We start from the raw sequence: 16,516 nt of genomic DNA, 5'->3' as shown, positions 1-16,516 counted from the left end.
AAACTGAGGTGCACAAGTACTTTTTTTCCCCCCCATGCTCTCAGGAGTTGAAACTGAGCTCAACTGAATGCTGGCTGCACTCACTGCCCCAAGGCAGGTGGCAGCATCCCAGAGGAGCTGCAGAGGCATGGACACGGGGGTGTGGCTGGTGATGGGCACTGTGGCTGGTGATGGGCACTGTGGCTGGTGGCAGTGGCATGGGCAGGAGGACAGAAGGCAGCTCTCTGCAGCACAGGGCCTTGGAGATGCTTTTTTAAGCCAAAATCTGTCTCTTGCCTCTCCCAGTGCCTGCCATGGGATCTGGCAGGGTATCAGCAGCTTTGTGTCCTTGCTGGTGGCTGTCCTCTGAGCCTGGGGGGGCTGACCCACAGCACAGGGGTGCTTCCTGCAGGCAGAGCTGTGTTCCTGTTTTCCAGAGCATTTCAGCTCCCTCTGCTCCAAACATCTGCTCAGTGCAACCAGGGCTGTGTGTGGGAAAGGCATATGGTGGGGTGCTCTGGCTGCCCTCAGTGCTGTGGGAAGCCCCACATTTCAGGACTCAGCTGTGCCCCAGGTCCCAGTTTGTGCAGTGGGAGGTGACAGTGCCCATGGCCACAGCTGGATGAGCAGAATGAGCAGCCATGGGCTGTGCCAGGAGCTGATGGCCTGGGCAGGCTATAAGATTGTGTTGTGAGTGTCACCGTGTCATGGTGGTGATTGCTCTGCCTGGGGAAGGGGAGGTCACAGCTCCTTTCCCATCTGCATCCCTGCTTTTTGTGTGAGTGCTCTGCTTTCAGAAGGTCTGGAGCTACAGCCTGTGCGGGCGTGCACTGTGCTCTTACCTGGTGTCTTTTCAGCCACTATTCAGCTGTGGTTATTGAAACCCTGAGGTGAAAAATGAGCTGCTCCTTTGTTTGCCTGTCCCTGTGCTTTGTTGCAGCACTGAGGTGGTTGCACTGTTCTCCTGTGTGAAGGTGCAGTGTGTGTGTGATGCAGCAGGACAGAGCCTCCATCTCCTGGTGGCACAGGCACATGGCAGCCGGCTCTGCCTGCAGGAGCTGTCCAGGACAGGGACCCAGAGCTGGCCCAGGAGGCTGAGGGAGGATTTGGGATGTGGGGAGTCCTGCCAGGCTCAGCCCCTCCATCACAGGTTTATCCTCAGTCCCCTTGGGCTGCCTGGCCAGGGAAGCAGGCTCTGCTTGGGTTCTCTCTCCAAAACTTAGAAATTTTTGTCCTCATCCTGAAGAAGATTCTCACAAGGTTATGTTAGTGCACTCCTGCCCAATGAAGCCTCAGCACCATCCAGCATATTTTTCCAAGGTTTACTGGAAGTGAGGAGCTACCACACAGGCGGCTTCAGGAGGGGATACCTTAAGGATTTTCTCTGATACAGCCTCTGGTACTGGGTTCAGCAGGTTCACACTCTCCCAAGGGTACAGAACTGAATCTGGAATCCCCCAGAATGCCACATTCGAAGTATTTTTCACAAGTAGTAAAGAAAGTTCTCAGCATTGCAGCTGCAGCTGGAGGCCCAGGGATTTCTCCTTTCAAGATTTGCCCCTTCTGTCCCTTTTCTCCCCTCTGGGCTCCTTGTGAGTGTCAAGTATCTGGAACGAAGGGAGACTTCGTACAGACATTCAGTTTCTGTTTTGTAAATGATTTAAAAAGATTTACAAAGGAATTGCAAATGGATCTGAGCAAAGACAGAAAATGACCACAAAAGAGGAAAGAACATGACTGGGTGAGGTGGAGCAGTGCCAGCAGCCCTGCAGGGCCTGCCGGGCTGTTATTCACCCCTCAGTGCACTGCCAGCCCTTGCCCACGGCAGCTGGGGACACTGGCCCGTGGCTGATGGGCTGGGGGGACACTGCTGTGCTGCTCAGGCTGTGGCCCTGCTCTCTGCTGGCTCTGTGGTTTAATTTAAGGTGGCAGAGCCACCTCCAGAGTCCTGCAAAGAGCCAGCTGCATGTGCAGGGCCTGTGAGCTGCTGGCACAGTGTTCCTTGGCCCAGGCCTGCCTGCAGTTCCTGAAGTGCTCACAGAGCCAGCACGTCCCAGTGTCAAGTGCTCTCACATTTGAATTGTGCAAGTCTTCTCCCAGGACTATTCTGCTTTCCAATGATACCAGCTGGGAAGGTTCTGTGTCCAGGGCCTCACTGAGCATCCCCCGGGACGCTGGAGGTGCAGTGTGTGGGGGACACCTGTGTCTGCAGGACAGTGGTGGGGAACCTTGCAGAAGGGCATGGTGGTGGCACTGATGGCATACATGCACCATGTCAGGGTCCAGGTCTCAGCTGTCCTTGTGGCCACCAGGCCTGGCTGAGCGGGATGGTGCTCTCAGGTTTTTCCCAGAAGCCTGGACTCAAACACAGCCTGGGATACTGCAGCTGCCCCAGAGCTCCTGTCCCTCAGCAGGGAGGAGGAGCAGGGCAACGAGGGCGCTGAGGGGAAATGGCCGGGGAAGGAGGGGCAGTGAGGGGAAATGGCCGGGGAAGGAGGGACACTGAGGGGGAAATGGCCGGGGAAAGAGGGGCACTGAGGGGGAAATGGCCGGGGAAGGAGGGGCAGTGAGGGGGAAATGGCCGGGGAAGGAGGGGCAGTGAGGGGAAATGGCCGGGGAAGGAGGGGCACTGAGGGGAAATGGCTGGGGAAGGAGGGCCAGTGAGGGGAAATGGCTGGGGAAGGAGGGCCAGTGAGGGGAAATGGACGGGGAAGGAGGGGCACTGAGGGGAAATGGACGGGGAAGGAGGGGCACTGAGGGGAAATGGCCGGGGAAGAAGGGGCACTGAGGGGAAATGGCTGGGGAAGGAGGGGCAGTGAGGGGAAATGGCTGGGGAAGGAGGGCCAGTGAGGGGAAATGGCCGGGGAAGGAGGGGCACTGAGGGGAAATGGCTGGGGAAGGAGGGGCACTGAGGGGAAATGGCTGGGGAAGGAGGGCCAGTGAGGGGAAATGGCTGGGGAAGGAGGGGCAGTGAGGGGAAATGGCTTTTCCTCGCCCATTCCCCAGGGGGATGTGCTGCCTCTCAGAGCACAGCCAGCTCCTTCCGCCCAGGGAAGAGGGCAGTTCACCCCATGCCCCTGAGCAGGCTGTGCTGACTGTGTCCTGTCCCTCCCTGTGCTGACTGTTCCTGTCCCCCCAGGTGTCCCTCAGCCAGGAGTGCACCCGCGCCATCATGAAGCTGATGTACTGCCCGCACTGCCGCGGCATGGCCAGTGTGAGGCCCTGCAACAATTACTGCCTGAACGTCGTCAAGGGCTGCCTGGCCAACCAGGCCGACCTCAGCACCGAGTGGAAGTACCTGATGGGTGAGATGGCCTCTCCCTGCTGCAGCTGCCCCTCATCACCCCTGGCTCCCTGAGGCTGTGTTGGGCGAGCAGAGGGGGCGGTGGGAGGCTCAGGGACGTTGTTTGCACTGGTGAAGCTCTCAGAGCTCCTTGTGCCCACACAGAATTGCCCAGCAAGCTCCTCTCTTTGTCCCGCTGAGCCCTGAGGGAGTCTTGCTGCTTGTCTGGGCTCAGAGAGGGCAGCACCAGAGGACATGGCCTTGGCCTTGGCCTTGTTTTGCCTTGCCTTGGCAGCAAAGCTGCCAGCTCAGCCCCAGCTGCAGCCCCCAGGCTGGCTCAGGGTTGGCATTAAGGACAAAACCCCACAAAGTCAAGGAGTGCCACCTGCCTCTCGAGGGACACTGCAGCATGGATGGGGAGGCAGAGCAGGCACTGCTGGAGAGGTGCCCAGGCCAGCTGTGCCACAGCTAACTGGAAATGCTCTGTGGGAGCAACTGGGAGCCTGCTGCAAAGGAGGGGAGGAATTGTCCCTTCCCCAGGGCTTTGGTGGCCCTTTGGCCTTTCTGACCAGAGCCAGCCAACTGTTCCTGTCACTCTCTCCTGGCAGGATGACAGCTTCTCCTGGAACACTGCTGTACAGCTTTCCTTGATTGACAGGGAAGCAGTTCCATGTGCATTTTGCATTTATTCTGGCTTCCTCTTCCCAAGAGACACTGTCAGGGGGTGACAGCTAGGAGGAAATTGGAGCTTCTTTCAAATTGCAGTTTTACATTTCAGTGTCAGAGGTCACAGACTGATCAAGGATGGGAGCAAATTATGGAGTCAGAGGCAGCAGTTCACTGGTGGTGTCCTTCCTTCACCCTTCTCCAGGCCCTTCTGTGTAGCCAGAGATGACTTTGTTACACTAAAAACAGAATTTCTCTTTCGGTTTGACAAATTAGGGCAGGTCAAATTAAGGGAGATTTTTATAGTAAGTGGTTCAGATATAATTTTTCACTGTTTAGGGCTGCAACCTTTGATTTAAATGTTTGTATCTCAAGATTAGTGCCTCTTCGAGGCACTATTTGTCTGAAATATACAGTCTCAAAGATGACACCACAACCCCTGAGTGGCAGCAAAGTTAAACTGCAAACTTTTCAGTGTTTTATTTACCAGAATACAAAAAGTTACCAAAATTCACCCCCTTATATTGAGAGCATATAGGCTGTCCCTCCTTCAGACCCAGCTGGAGCGTTGAGAATTGTCTCTGGGGGTAGGCAGAGATTGGTAATTCTTTGTAAGCTGTGGGAAATGGATTTAGAGAAAACTCTATGCAGTAATGCAGCCATCCAAAATCCAGCAGTATCCAAGCACAGTCCCAAAGCAGCCATGCAAGCAGCAGCCTCCAGGGCAGGTGGGAGTGCTGGGACAGCAGAGCTTTCCAGAGCAGCTGAGGCAGCCCTCAGTCACTCCCTGTGCTGTTTGCCAGTTAATACTGGTCTGCTTGAGTACCTGTATAGCCTGATGTCTCCCTGGCTGTTGTCCTTCCAGAGGTGAAGGTGACAACAATTACGGCTTTTCTCCCTCCTTCACTGCCACAGAAGCCATTTCCCACATCCACTGTCCCTGGCACCTTATTGACCCCAGTTCTCCCACTTTCTCCTGGCTGCAGTGCTTTGCTGGAGACATGCACTGAGTTAGGAGGGTGAAGGCCAAGTATTGCTGTTTCTTAATAATTCTACATGAGTTTTGTGGTCTTCCTTTCTGTATCCCCCAGGGAAATGCTGGTTACTCTGGGTGAACACGACCCAAAGTGTATTTACCATTTGCAGGAGGTTCCTTTGCCACAGAGAGTGGTTGTCCCTACATAAATTAGGGAAAACAAGTGTGCACCTGAGCAGTGGTGAACATGGAGAGGTGTTCCCCAGCAAGGAGACCTGCCAAGGGCCCAGCAGCTTGTCCCAGCCAGCATGAGCTGATCTCTGCCTTGCTGTGGCCAGAGTGGTGCTGAGAGCTGTGCCTGCCTTGCTCTGCAGATTCCCTCATGGGGGTGGCCGACCGCATCGACGGGCCCTACAACGTGGACACTGTCATAGGCACCATCCACATGAGGATTGCTGAAGCCATCTCCAACCTGCAGGAGAACAAGGATTCCATCACAAGCAAGGTAGGAGAGTGTGCCTGGGCCTGCCTGAGGACACATCATGTGCCACTGCCACGACCAGGTGCTCTTTTGTGCTCACTCTTCAGCTGAACTGGTGTTGCCAGGCTTGCAAGGGTTGCAGGGTGAAGAGAGAGGCAAGAATCTTGACCTCATGTTCAGAAGGCTTGATTTATTGTTTTATGATATATATTGCATTATTACTATACTAAAAGGAATAGAGAGAAAGGTTCTCAGAATGCTAGCAAGCTAAGAATAGAAAAGGAATGAAGAAACAAAGGAGCTCTCTCTGATTCTGTCCCAGAGAGAGCTCAGCCTGTGATTGGCCCTTAATTGTACACATGCAACATGGACCAATCACAGATGCACCTGTTGCATTCCACAGCAGCAGACGACCATTGTCTACATTCCTTTTCTGGGGCCTCAGCTTCCCAGAAGGAAAAAATCCCAAAGAAAGGATTTTTTACAAAAGATGTCTGTGACAAACTGGGAGAGAGGAAGAGTGAGAGAGAGCAAATGCCCTCTCTTTTAATGATAAATTGCCTTGGTTTCCGACCACCCATCTTACACGGGCAGAGTTGTTTTCTCCACCTTTGCAGGTGCTCCCTGCCACATCCAGCCAGCCTCCTTTGGCCACAGGCACAGAGGTGGGACTGTATACACAGTGGTGGGGGGGTGCATGTGCCATTTGCTGTCAGGGCCCTCTGTGCTGAAGAGTTTTGAGCTGTTTGGGCTGAGCTGAGGCGTTTACACAAGTGCACAGTCCCCAGTGACAGGAGACAGCTGCTCTAACCTGCCCCGAGGGGATCTCCTGCAGTGGGAACACTGGGCTATCAGGTGGTGCCAGGGGACAGAGCTGCAATCTGGCAGTCCATCTGCAGAGTACAAACCAGGCTCTCCTGAGGCTCACCTGTCTCCCAAGAAGTATCATGAAGGTCTCTTCTGTTGGTCTTCTATTTTTAGTGTATTTCTCCACTTAACCACAGTCACCTCTGTAGCTGCAGGTGAGAGAAGCCTTGGGAACAAAAGCAGCCCTCCAGGGCTCCTGCCTTCTGCCCTGACACTCCCCAGCTCCTGCAGCTATCCCACAGTCAGGGCAGAGATGCAGATGAAAGAAGTGGGACAGGTCCTAACTGGGTTTTGGATAAGGGAAGGGCCAGAAGTGCTGCTTGGCAAACAGGAATTCACTGGCACACATCAAAGCACTAACAGCTGAGTGCATCCAAGTGCTGGGTTAGGTTTCTTTTCTGACATGAAAGGCAATGTTCTTTCTTCCCTCTTTAGGTGGGACTGAGGCTTTCCACATAAAAGCAAATCCATGGTGTGGGAAAACATAGCATCATCTGTAGAGAAAGGTGTTTCCAAGGGGAATACAGTAAATCTGGTGACATGAAAGGGGCTAAGCAGTATAACTGGTGTTTGATTGGAGCAACCAAACAGGATTGATAAGCTCCTCAGTATGACCTGGTGACCAGCTGAATGGAGCACTCTGCTGGTGGCACAGCTGGCAGAGGGCAGGAGCTGCCAAGCTCTGAGTTCTGGTTTTGAGCATGGCAAAGCTATCAGATGGAGGATGGTATTGTCAGCTGAGTTCAGGGCTGTCCCAGGCCAATCCCAGCAATCTCAGAGGCAGGGACATGACCCAGGCCAAGGTATCCTCCCAGTGTGAGCAGTCAGGAGGTGTCTGGCAGCCACTCTCCCACCATCAGACACTGTCCCTGCAGCCCCTGGGAGTGGCAGGTCACAGCCCCCAGGTCCCTGCTTGCCTCCTGCACACCCCACTCACACAGCCAGACCAGGTCTCCTCACTGGTTCCACCCCAGGTTTCCCATGGCAGTGTCAGACCTCTCCTTCCATAAAGCAATTTATTGACAGCACAGTAACACAAATAGAGCTTGAGCTGGTGCCTCTGAGGCAACAAAGGAACCCCATGGCTTTTATCCCCTCACAGTCCAAGCATGTAGAAGTGTGACCTGGCTCTCTCAGTGCCCGGTCACTGGCTGGTGCCACAGGTGCTGTGCCCTTTGTTATGCCAAGGGTGGGCAGCTTACAGCCTCTGGCTCCTGCAGCTGCACCTGCACAGGGTGCCCTCCTCCCCACAGAATGCCTTCTTGGAGAGGAGCCAGGAGTGGCCCTTGCCCCAGTGCCACCCTGTCACAGGCTGTCCTGGGAGCTGGGTGAAGCTCTAAAGAAGCACTTGTGGTACCAAGCCTTGTGCTCAGGGCAGCACAGAGCCCTCCCTGCTTCCTCACACTTCCCCTTCTCCCTGTGGCTCCCATGGATTTCAGGCAGCAGGAGCTGTCAGAGGCTGCCAATGCATGTTTGCTCTCATTGTTCAGGGACTGTTGGCCCCTCAGTCTGCTGCAGTTGTTTTCTCCAGCAGCAGTTTGCATCTCTCACCTGAAGCATTTGGAGTGGCAAGACGTTCACCTTGGTTCAACTGTGCTGGAGCTGCCCCTCTCCTGGACACCTCCCCAGATTTTATCTCCTGGGAAGGGGCCAGCAAGATAGAGCAGTGAAACCAGGGTTTTATTTTGGTAGAACCAAGTTGAAAATGCTCTACATGCACTTTTCAAGGTGGGTTTTTTTTTGCACAGAGCTAAGGAGACCGATGAACAAACAAAGTGTCTTGGTGCTGAGCTCCTGCAGTCATCTGATCCATCTGGCCAGCAGGACAGGGCACCCAGGAGGGCCTTTGGAGGCCGAGTGTCCCTCAGACAGTGTCCCCCTCACAGCCAGGGGCTCCTGGCCAGGTTAGCACGTGGCTGAGCCAGCACCTTCAGCAGGTGGCACGAGCTGTGTCAGCAGAGCTCTGCCTGGCCCTGCCTCCTCTGCTTCAAGGGGACACCAGGCAAGGTTTATCAACAGCCTGTGACAGCACCCTGGCACCACAACGAGCTTGGAGCCCTCTTTTCAAATCAGGTGGGTTCCTTTGTAAAGGCTGGCCCACCCTGACTCAGACTGACAGTGCCAAGTCCCTCCTGGGCTCTGGTGCTTTGTCCCTCTGAGCTCTCCTGGCACCAGTGGGGCTCAGCTGCCCAGCCCTGGTGATCTGCTGATGCAGAGGCTGGGAGAAGCTGGATTTTCCACTCTTCACCTCACCCTAGAGGCCAGGTATGAGGGTTTGGACCTTCCCAGTGCTTGTGCTGCTCTCTGGCCACAAAGCCCCCCGGGCAGGTAGTTAGGGTGATAGGAGGTACCTGAAGAGAGCACACAAATCAGCCCTGCTGCCTCATGTGCCCCTGAAGCATCCAACCTGACAGACTGTGGCACATCTGCTGTCCTGGCAGTGCCCTGCTGGAGGCACACTGCTTTCCCAAGTGGGGATGTTGATTGCAGGAGCCATGGGGATAGTCCCACATCAGTCTGTTGTCTATCAGTGAAGCTCCCATGCTCTGTAGTCTTGAAGCCCACACCACCGATGCAATGAGTGTGAGCAACTCCCATCTTTTTCTTCCAAGGATTTTATTTTCCAGTCATAAGAAGAACAGATAAAATTGCTATAAATAATTTAATATCAATATTGGCGACTCATCCAAAAACATGTGTTACTGCTGAATATTTTGCTTGATAGTGGTAACCAAAACCAGTTACAATGTGCTGAAAACACATCTGGCACTAGAAACTAAGCCAGAATCTCTGAGAATCTTGGCAATAGGAAGGATAAATATCCTTAAGAAGGGAAAAAAACCCATAACTGTGGAGTGTTAAATAATTAAAGGAATGGCATCGAAACATGGGATAGAGAGTTTGGTTTGTTTTTCAGGTGTTCCAAGGCTGTGGAAATCCCAAAATCAGCACAAAAGGCTCCAGTAGTGAGGACAAGAAGAGACGGGGGAAGGTGACATTGGAGGCCAAGTCCTCTGCCCAGGCCCTGGAGATGCTGGTGGGTTTGAGTGGAGCTGCTCTGGGTCCTGCAGGCTGGGTCACACCGTGCTGGGGCTGGAGAAGATCAGATCATCAGGGGCTGCTGTAACCCAGCACACCTGCTCTTCTTGCCTCTGCAGGGTTGGGTGTAATAACCAATAGATAACCAATTTGCTGATAAGCAGTTTCCCAGGGATTTGGTGCCAGACTTACCTGAAGAGGCTCCTAGACTGATGGTCTTCTCCTGGTTGGTCTTGTGGTACTGGAGCAGTGCTTGGCATGTAACCTTTAGCCTTGGGCACTTGGCTTGGTGATTGGTCTTTAGGGGAAGGTTGATGATACGTCCTATCTTGCATGAAAACAGATTTTGTGATGGTAAAACAAAAAATATGCAGAATCCTTGTACTTTCCTCTGCCCTGGGGCACCCCAGAGCTCCTGTGGCCCTGAGCATCCCCTTTGCTTACAGGTTTTAGATGCCAAAGGGAATCTGACAGCTCTCAAGACATACTGGATCACCCTGCCCAGCAGCCTGTGCAGCAAAAAAGTAATGGCCAGCTCAGCTTCAGATGACAGATGTTGGAATGGGATGACCAAGGGCAGGTATGGAGTGGCTCACAGTGCCAGGAGCACCAGCCTGGCTGAGAGGAAGGGTTTGAAAAGGCACTTACACATCATCACAGCCAGCCCTGCTTGCTCAGGGTGAGCAGTCTGTGCCTGTCCATAGAAACGCTGCATTTCCAGAAATGCTCATACCTGGGAATGACAAGCCTGGCGTGGTTTTGCTGTGTGTTGAGGGTTAAGCACTGAAATGCACTCAGCATGAAATAACTGTGCAGTTTTCTACCAAGGAAGCAGTTCTGCAGTTCCACATGCACTCAGAAGGCAGCAGGGCTGGATTTCCCACACAAGCTCCAGAGAATTGCACACACATCCCTCTCTCCATACCTGCTCTGAGGGGGACACCTGGGTGACATCCAACAGCTGCAGAAACAGGTCCTACCCCAGCCAAGGTTAAAGGACGGCTGAGGGGACACCGGCAGCTGCTGGACCTTTCTCTTTTCTTTGCAGTCCTCTTGGACTTGGCTTTGCCAGCCTGAAGTCAACACCTTCAGTTCTTCCATATTTCACATTGTTGCCAGCAGTGTCCCAGATCTGCAGGAGCAGGAGGACCAGGGCACTGTGGAAGGCAGCAGTGCAGCTCTGGTTGACAGCTCCCAGCTAATTAATCTTCCCTGGGAGGCAGTCAGGTCAAACTGGACTGGTCCCAGGGGCTCAGTCTCCACAGGGTTGAACCAAGCAGGGATTAAAATGCTCCTCAGCCTCCCATATGGACAGAGATTTTCCATTGGGGAGTGTCACTGTGAGCCCATTGGTACCAGCCTGAGAGCAAGCCCTGTGCCTTTCCTGCAGGAAATCCCTCTCCATGCTGGGACAGGGGTGCTGCAAGGCCACCCAGGCACCTCCTGCAAGCTGAGACCCCTCTGCTGGGGTCTGGCCCTCCAGAGAGCTGGGCTGCCCAGCAAACAGCAGCTGCAGGGGCTGTCCCAGAGGTGGCACCGGCTGCAGCCTCGGGGCTCACAGAGCCTGGGTTATCCCTGGTGTCTGTAGGGAGAGCTGAGCTGGGGGCAGACATCTAAACCTTCTGCCTTCCTTCCCAGTTACCTGCCCGAGGTGATGGGGGATGGCCTGGCTAACCAGATTAACAACCCCGAGGTGGAGGTGGACATCACCAAGCCGGACATGACCATCCGCCAGCAAATCATGCAGCTCAAGATCATGACAAACCGCCTGGGCAACGCCAACATCGGCAACGATGTGGATTTCCAGGACACCAGTGAGTGCAACACAGCCACAGGGGTGCAAGGGGGGGGTCAGGGGGGGCAAGCACTCCTGCAGCCTGCACAGTGTCCCTGCAGCGCCTGCACAGTGTCCCTGCAGCCTTCACAGTGTCCCTGTAGCCTGCACAGCCTGCACAGGTGTCCCTGCAGCCTGCACAGGTGTCCCTGCAGCCTTCACAGCATCCCTGCAGCCTTCACAGCATCCCTGCAGCCTTCACAGTGTCCCTGCAGCCTGCACAGTGTCCCTGCAGCCTGCACAGTGTCCCTGCAGATGCTGCTGCTGGGCCTGGGGGCAGGGAGAGTCTGTCTTTTGGTCTGGCTTGGGGCTGCTCAGGGGCTGCGTGAGTGCAGACAATTTGTGGGGTGGCTGGAGGCTGTGCTGCTCCCAGTGCCTCACTGAAACCTGCAGGGCTGTCTCCAGTGGCAGCCCTGCTGACAGGGCCATTGCTCTGTCTGCTCCAGAGGTTGCAGCTGCTGCAGCAACAGTGACTGAAGGCAGCAGGAGGTCAGGTATGGGCTTGTATCCCACGCTGGGGGATGCAGACAGGAGGGGGTGGCCAGGGTAGGGCTGGTGGCCAGAGCTCCCCAGGGTTGCAGCAAGGGGAGAGGGCCATGCCCACCATAAGGAAAGCAGTGTGTGTGCAGTGTGCAGTGTGTGCTCTGTGTGTGCAGTCTGTGCAGTGTGTGTGCAGTGTGTGTGTATGTGCAGTGTGTACCGTGTGTGCAGTGTGTGTGTGCAGTGTGTGTGTGTGCAGTGTGTGTGTATGTGCAGTGTGTACAGTGTGTGCAGTGTGTGTGTGTGCAGTGTGTGTGCAGTGTGTGTGCAGTGTGCAGTGTGTGCAGTGTGTACAGTGTGTGCAGTGTGTGTGTGCAGTGTGTGCAGTGTGTGTGCAGTGTGTGTGCAGTGTGTGTGCAGTGTGTGTTTATGTGCAGTGTGTGTGCAGTGTGTGTGCAGTGTGTGTGCAGTGTGTGTGTATGTGCAGTGTGTGTGCAGTGTGTGCAGTGTGTTTATGTGCAGTGTGTTTGTGTGCAGTGTGTGTGCAGTGTGTGTGCACTGTGTTTATGTGCAGTGTGTTTGTGTGCAGTGTGTGTGCAGTGTGTGTTTATGTGCACTGTGTGTGCAGTGTGTGTTTGTGTGCAGTGTATGTGCAGTGTGTGCAGTGTGTGCTCACCCCACGCTGTCTCTGCACAGGTGACGACATGAGTGGCTCCGGGAGCGGGGACAGCTGTCCTGATGACGTCTGTGGCAAAAGACTTTCTAAGAGCCCCAGCACCAGGCAGCCAGAAACACACGCCATTCCTAAGCAGTCCGGACACGGCGTCCATGGGGCCAGCAGCAGATCTTTGCCTTCTGCCTCCCTCCTCCTCCTCCTCCTCCTGCTCTGGGTGGCTGCCTCCGCCCCGCAGCACTTGTGGCGGTAACTCGCTGGCACAGCCAGGACACAGACTGCGGCTGAGGGCTTCACTTTGCCAAAACCAACCAACCAACAACCAACCAACCAAAGGACGTATTTAATTCACCTTGGCAAAAAAAAAGAAAAAAAGGAAAAAAAAAAAAGGAGGAGAAAAAGGTTTTCAGAAGGTTTCAGTTGTTTGCTATTTCTGGCAGTGCTCGAGCTGTTTTCTTCTTTCTAGGTCTTTCCCCAATGCTGGGCCCTTCTTTCCATACCTCATTGTTTTACTTTTGTTATTGCCACAAACTGGCTCCTGGGGCTGGAGCCAGCCTCTGCAGAGAGCTCGGGGAGCCGGGCCGAGCCCTCGCGGGCAGCTGTGCTGCTGCTCGGTGGAATATGCAATTGCCCCGCCCCTGGCCCGCCGGGATCTCGGCACGGCCCGTGCTGCCTCAGGGGCTCGCTGGGCTCTTCCTCTGTGCTTCCTAGCTGGGCAGAGATGGCCCTTCACCTCCGGTGGGGTACACAGGAGCGTGAGCAGCTTTGCTGGGTCGAACTGAACGAGTTTGGCAGCGGCTGTTGGACCCAAAAATGCAGAACTCGCTTTTCTTTGGAAAGGTCACAAGTGGGTTTCTTGACTAGAGCTCGTAGCTGAGGACAATTTGAAATGTAGGTTTCCTACATCTACGTGACTGGGAATGAGTGTTAGGGGTTGGGGTTTGGGTACTTTTTCTTTGCATGCTAGTTGGAAAGCCATTTTTTACCCAAGTAAGAATGGTCCAATTTGTACCTGCAGTGCAGTACCATTGTGGGTAACAGAGAGAGGCAGATGTGCACAGTGGGATTCTCTGTGTGACAGACACTTGTGCTGCCTCCTCCTTCTCTGGCCCCAGCCATAGACAGGAATGCAGGTTTTTTCTTGGTAATGAGAGAGACCAGGGACATTTTACTCCCTGGAGCTTTGGGACTGGTTGTGCCCCTTCAAGCAGCTGCCTTAGGGCAGAGAGGGGCTGCTGGGGACCACCATGGGCCCTACCCAGGGCACTGGCTCGGGGCAATGTGAGAAAAGGAAACATTTTGTTTGGGATTTCTTTTTACCTTTGGTGTTTGTTTCAGTTGTACTGTAGGTTTTGAATGGATTCCCACTTTCCCTGTTCCTTCCCCATCATCCAGTTCACCTTCCCTAGCCCCTGCAGGCACGGGCTGAGCCAGCAGGTCAGACACCCCTGGCAGCTCTGTTTGGGCTCAGGGGAGGGCCAGGCTCACCCTTTGCTCCCATCCCACCACTCACAGCCTTTGGGTGATGTGGCAGCTGCCCTAAGCCCAGATTGCTCAGTGGGGCGGGCTCTGGGCCAGGTTTGAGACTGGGGGTGGTGGTGAAGTTACAAATGTCCTCCTGTAGCTGTAGGAGTGTCTGTGCTTGTTTAGGGCTGTGTGCTGGGGCTTCCAGAGGCTGCTGTGCCTGGTGGGCAGCAGGCCTGGGCTGGAGCCACGGGTGTAGCAGAGGCTGGAACAGCACAGTCCCTGTGGCTGCCTGGGCCAGCAGCACTCACAGCCTGGGTTTGAGCTCCAGACAGGTTTGTGCTGGGCTGAGAGGGAGGGCACAGCTGGGCTGTCTCCTGCTTTTGCACAGCATCTGAGCATTTCTGCTCTGCCTTGCCAGAGGAGATGTGCCTTTGGGCTGAGCAAACATTTGGGGTTGGGGTTTGGCTGTAATGGAGGTTTTTCCCCCTTTTCTAAGAAAAACCTCCATTTTTAACATTAGCAGTTCCTGAAGTGTGCAATTTAAGGAAAAATGAGGACATGAGCAAGGTAATGCTGAAAGCCAGTTCATTCCCTGCCCTCCCTGGGGCACTGAGGGTGCCTCAGAACAGGCAGAGCTTTTAGGCCAGCTCTGGCAGCCTCTCCAAGCCACAGTGACCAATGTCACATCCTTTCTGCCTTGGCCTCACCTCCCTGAAAGGCAAAATCCCTGACCTGATCTGGCTGGGTGTCAGAAATGAACACTGGGTGCTGGACAATGGCTGAAGGACAGACAGTGCCACTACACCCATCAGAACCCTGCAGAGGATCAATGTAAGCAGTGGTTTTGTCTACATTTATTTGCTGCTAGACATATGGCAAATTCACATGATTTTGACTGCTCTAAAGAGTTCCTCTCTTTTCTTTTTAAATTTTTAAATCAGAATTGCAAATACAAATTTAACCTTCAGTTCCAACAATCCCCACAACCAATTCTGCAGAAGCTTTACATCCAAAGGGGAAAAAAAAAGCTGGGGGGGGGGGGGGGGGAGGAAAAATTAAAACATTGTATTCTTATTCTCATCAAAACACAGCTGGGTTGGGGCTTTAACACGTGGATGCTGAGGGCAATGGGAGAATGGGAGCTTGAAAGTCACTTCCATTTCTGTGCAATTACTTTTTGCTGTTTGCCTGTTATCCTCAAGAGCTTCTTATGGGCCCCTGTACATTTTAATGTGAAGCCAGGAATTTACTGATTATCCAGTTAGTATTTTAACAGTTTAATAGCCCCAACTAGTGGTTCTGTTACAAGATAAAAACCCGATAGTGCAAATTAATAAGGCAAAGCCTCAAAGAAACAGTAAAATCTGTTCTGCAGGGGAAACCCTTCCTGAAGCCTTCCCCTCTGGGCTGGGTTGAGCTGCCACTCCCCATCCCTGGTGGCCCTGAGGGTGGCAGCTGCCACCTTGCACAGGCCAGGCCAGGTGAGCCAGGAGAGCAGCCTGAGGTGGGGCAGGGCAGGGGCTCGGCCCCTCTGTGCCCAGCAGTGCTCAGGGTGGCCCTGTGGGTTCATTTTTCCATCTGCCCATGGTCAGCCTGCACTGCTGCTTTTTGCTGCTCCCTGGTTCCTCGGTGTTTCTGCTCTCCCTTGCCCTGAAGGTGTTTCCCCAGCTGCTGCCATGAGGTGCCCTGGGTTTGTTTGGCTGTGCCACCTTCCCCAGGAGCTGCAATGGCTGAAAGCCCCCGGGATATCAACTCCAAACTAAAGCAATCTGAAATTACTGCTGACTAAACTACCACTGGTATGGCTGAACAAGCTGAAATCAACCCGGGTCCAGACAAGTCCTGAGCCTGGTTGGGCTGGTGCAGAACCTGGGGCCTTTCAGTGCTTCTAAATGACATTTCCTGGGCTGCTGCCTGCTGGAAAACACTGTGACACCTCCCCATGGCTGCTCTGGGCTGGCTGCATGGGGGGATCTCTGAGCAACTGGGCTGGCTGGGACAAACATCTGCTCCCATGCTGTCAGGATGGCAATATCCATCGTGTTCTGGTGTGAACAGGCTCACACTTGGCAGGTGTATGGAGGGGGTAGTGGTGTAGGAAAAAATCTTTACAAAGGCCCAATCCCTGGGAAGGGGAGAACCATCAATGGTGGATTTCCAAGTGTCTCTGTCTTTCAGCCTGCTCTTTGTGCCATAATGTGTATGTTTTAAACAATGGTGAGGGTCTCAAAAGGCTTTGAGAGCACAGCTACTTCTCATTTACAGATGACAAGCTGCCTGTTGTTTTCTGGTGGGCTTGGTAGGGGCTAAGGTATAGCAGAATATCTAAAGTCCACCTTTGCTTTAAACAGATGCATTTCTATCTGCAGGAGTAAGAATTATTTCACTTATCAGCATAGCTGGACAGTTATCTATTTCTTTCTGTTACCAAGGTACTTGTAACTCTCTTGCACTGTTTATCTAAAGTTGAAATATGTTCTTTGAATCCTTGTATAAATAAAAAGGCTGGAGACAAATCTGGATTTACAGGGCAATTATTTCTTCTCCATTTAAGCCAAGTCTGGCTTTTTCTTTCTTTTTGACTTGTTAAGGCACAGATAAAGGCCAGGTCAGGAGCCCTGAGGAAGGAAACCATGTTGAGGCACAGGCTGGGCTGATGGCAGTGTTGGCAGCAGGGATTTTCCTGCATTCCTGCACCACTCAGAGGAGCAGCTGCTGGGTTCTGTGGATGTGTGTTTGTGGGAACAAGGTGAGCCTGGCTTGAGGATCCT

General features: G+C 53.7%; 1 protein-coding gene across 1 annotated transcript in view; it reads left to right on the top strand.

The window, feature by feature from the left end:
* The window catches only part of GPC1 (glypican 1), a 212,826-nt gene extending 196,565 nt beyond the window's left edge, over nt 1–16,261 (top strand). Inside the window, exons 4-9 of the mRNA XM_063166492.1 lie at nt 3,119–3,284; nt 5,279–5,409; nt 9,170–9,289; nt 9,738–9,871; nt 10,930–11,105; nt 12,302–16,261. Of these exons, the coding sequence (XP_063022562.1) occupies nt 3,119–3,284; nt 5,279–5,409; nt 9,170–9,289; nt 9,738–9,871; nt 10,930–11,105; nt 12,302–12,531 (957 nt within the window). The 3' untranslated portion in view covers nt 12,532–16,261. The remainder of the gene's footprint in view (nt 1–3,118; nt 3,285–5,278; nt 5,410–9,169; nt 9,290–9,737; nt 9,872–10,929; nt 11,106–12,301) is intronic.
* Nucleotides 16,262–16,516: the final 255 nt, after the last annotated feature.

Source organism: Melospiza melodia, chromosome 12 (assembly GCF_035770615.1).
Source record: "Melospiza melodia melodia isolate bMelMel2 chromosome 12, bMelMel2.pri, whole genome shotgun sequence".
NCBI lineage: Eukaryota > Metazoa > Chordata > Aves > Passeriformes > Passerellidae > Melospiza > Melospiza melodia.
Note: the sequence above shows the minus strand (reverse complement) of the source record. Positions and strands in the feature narration are given on the sequence as shown.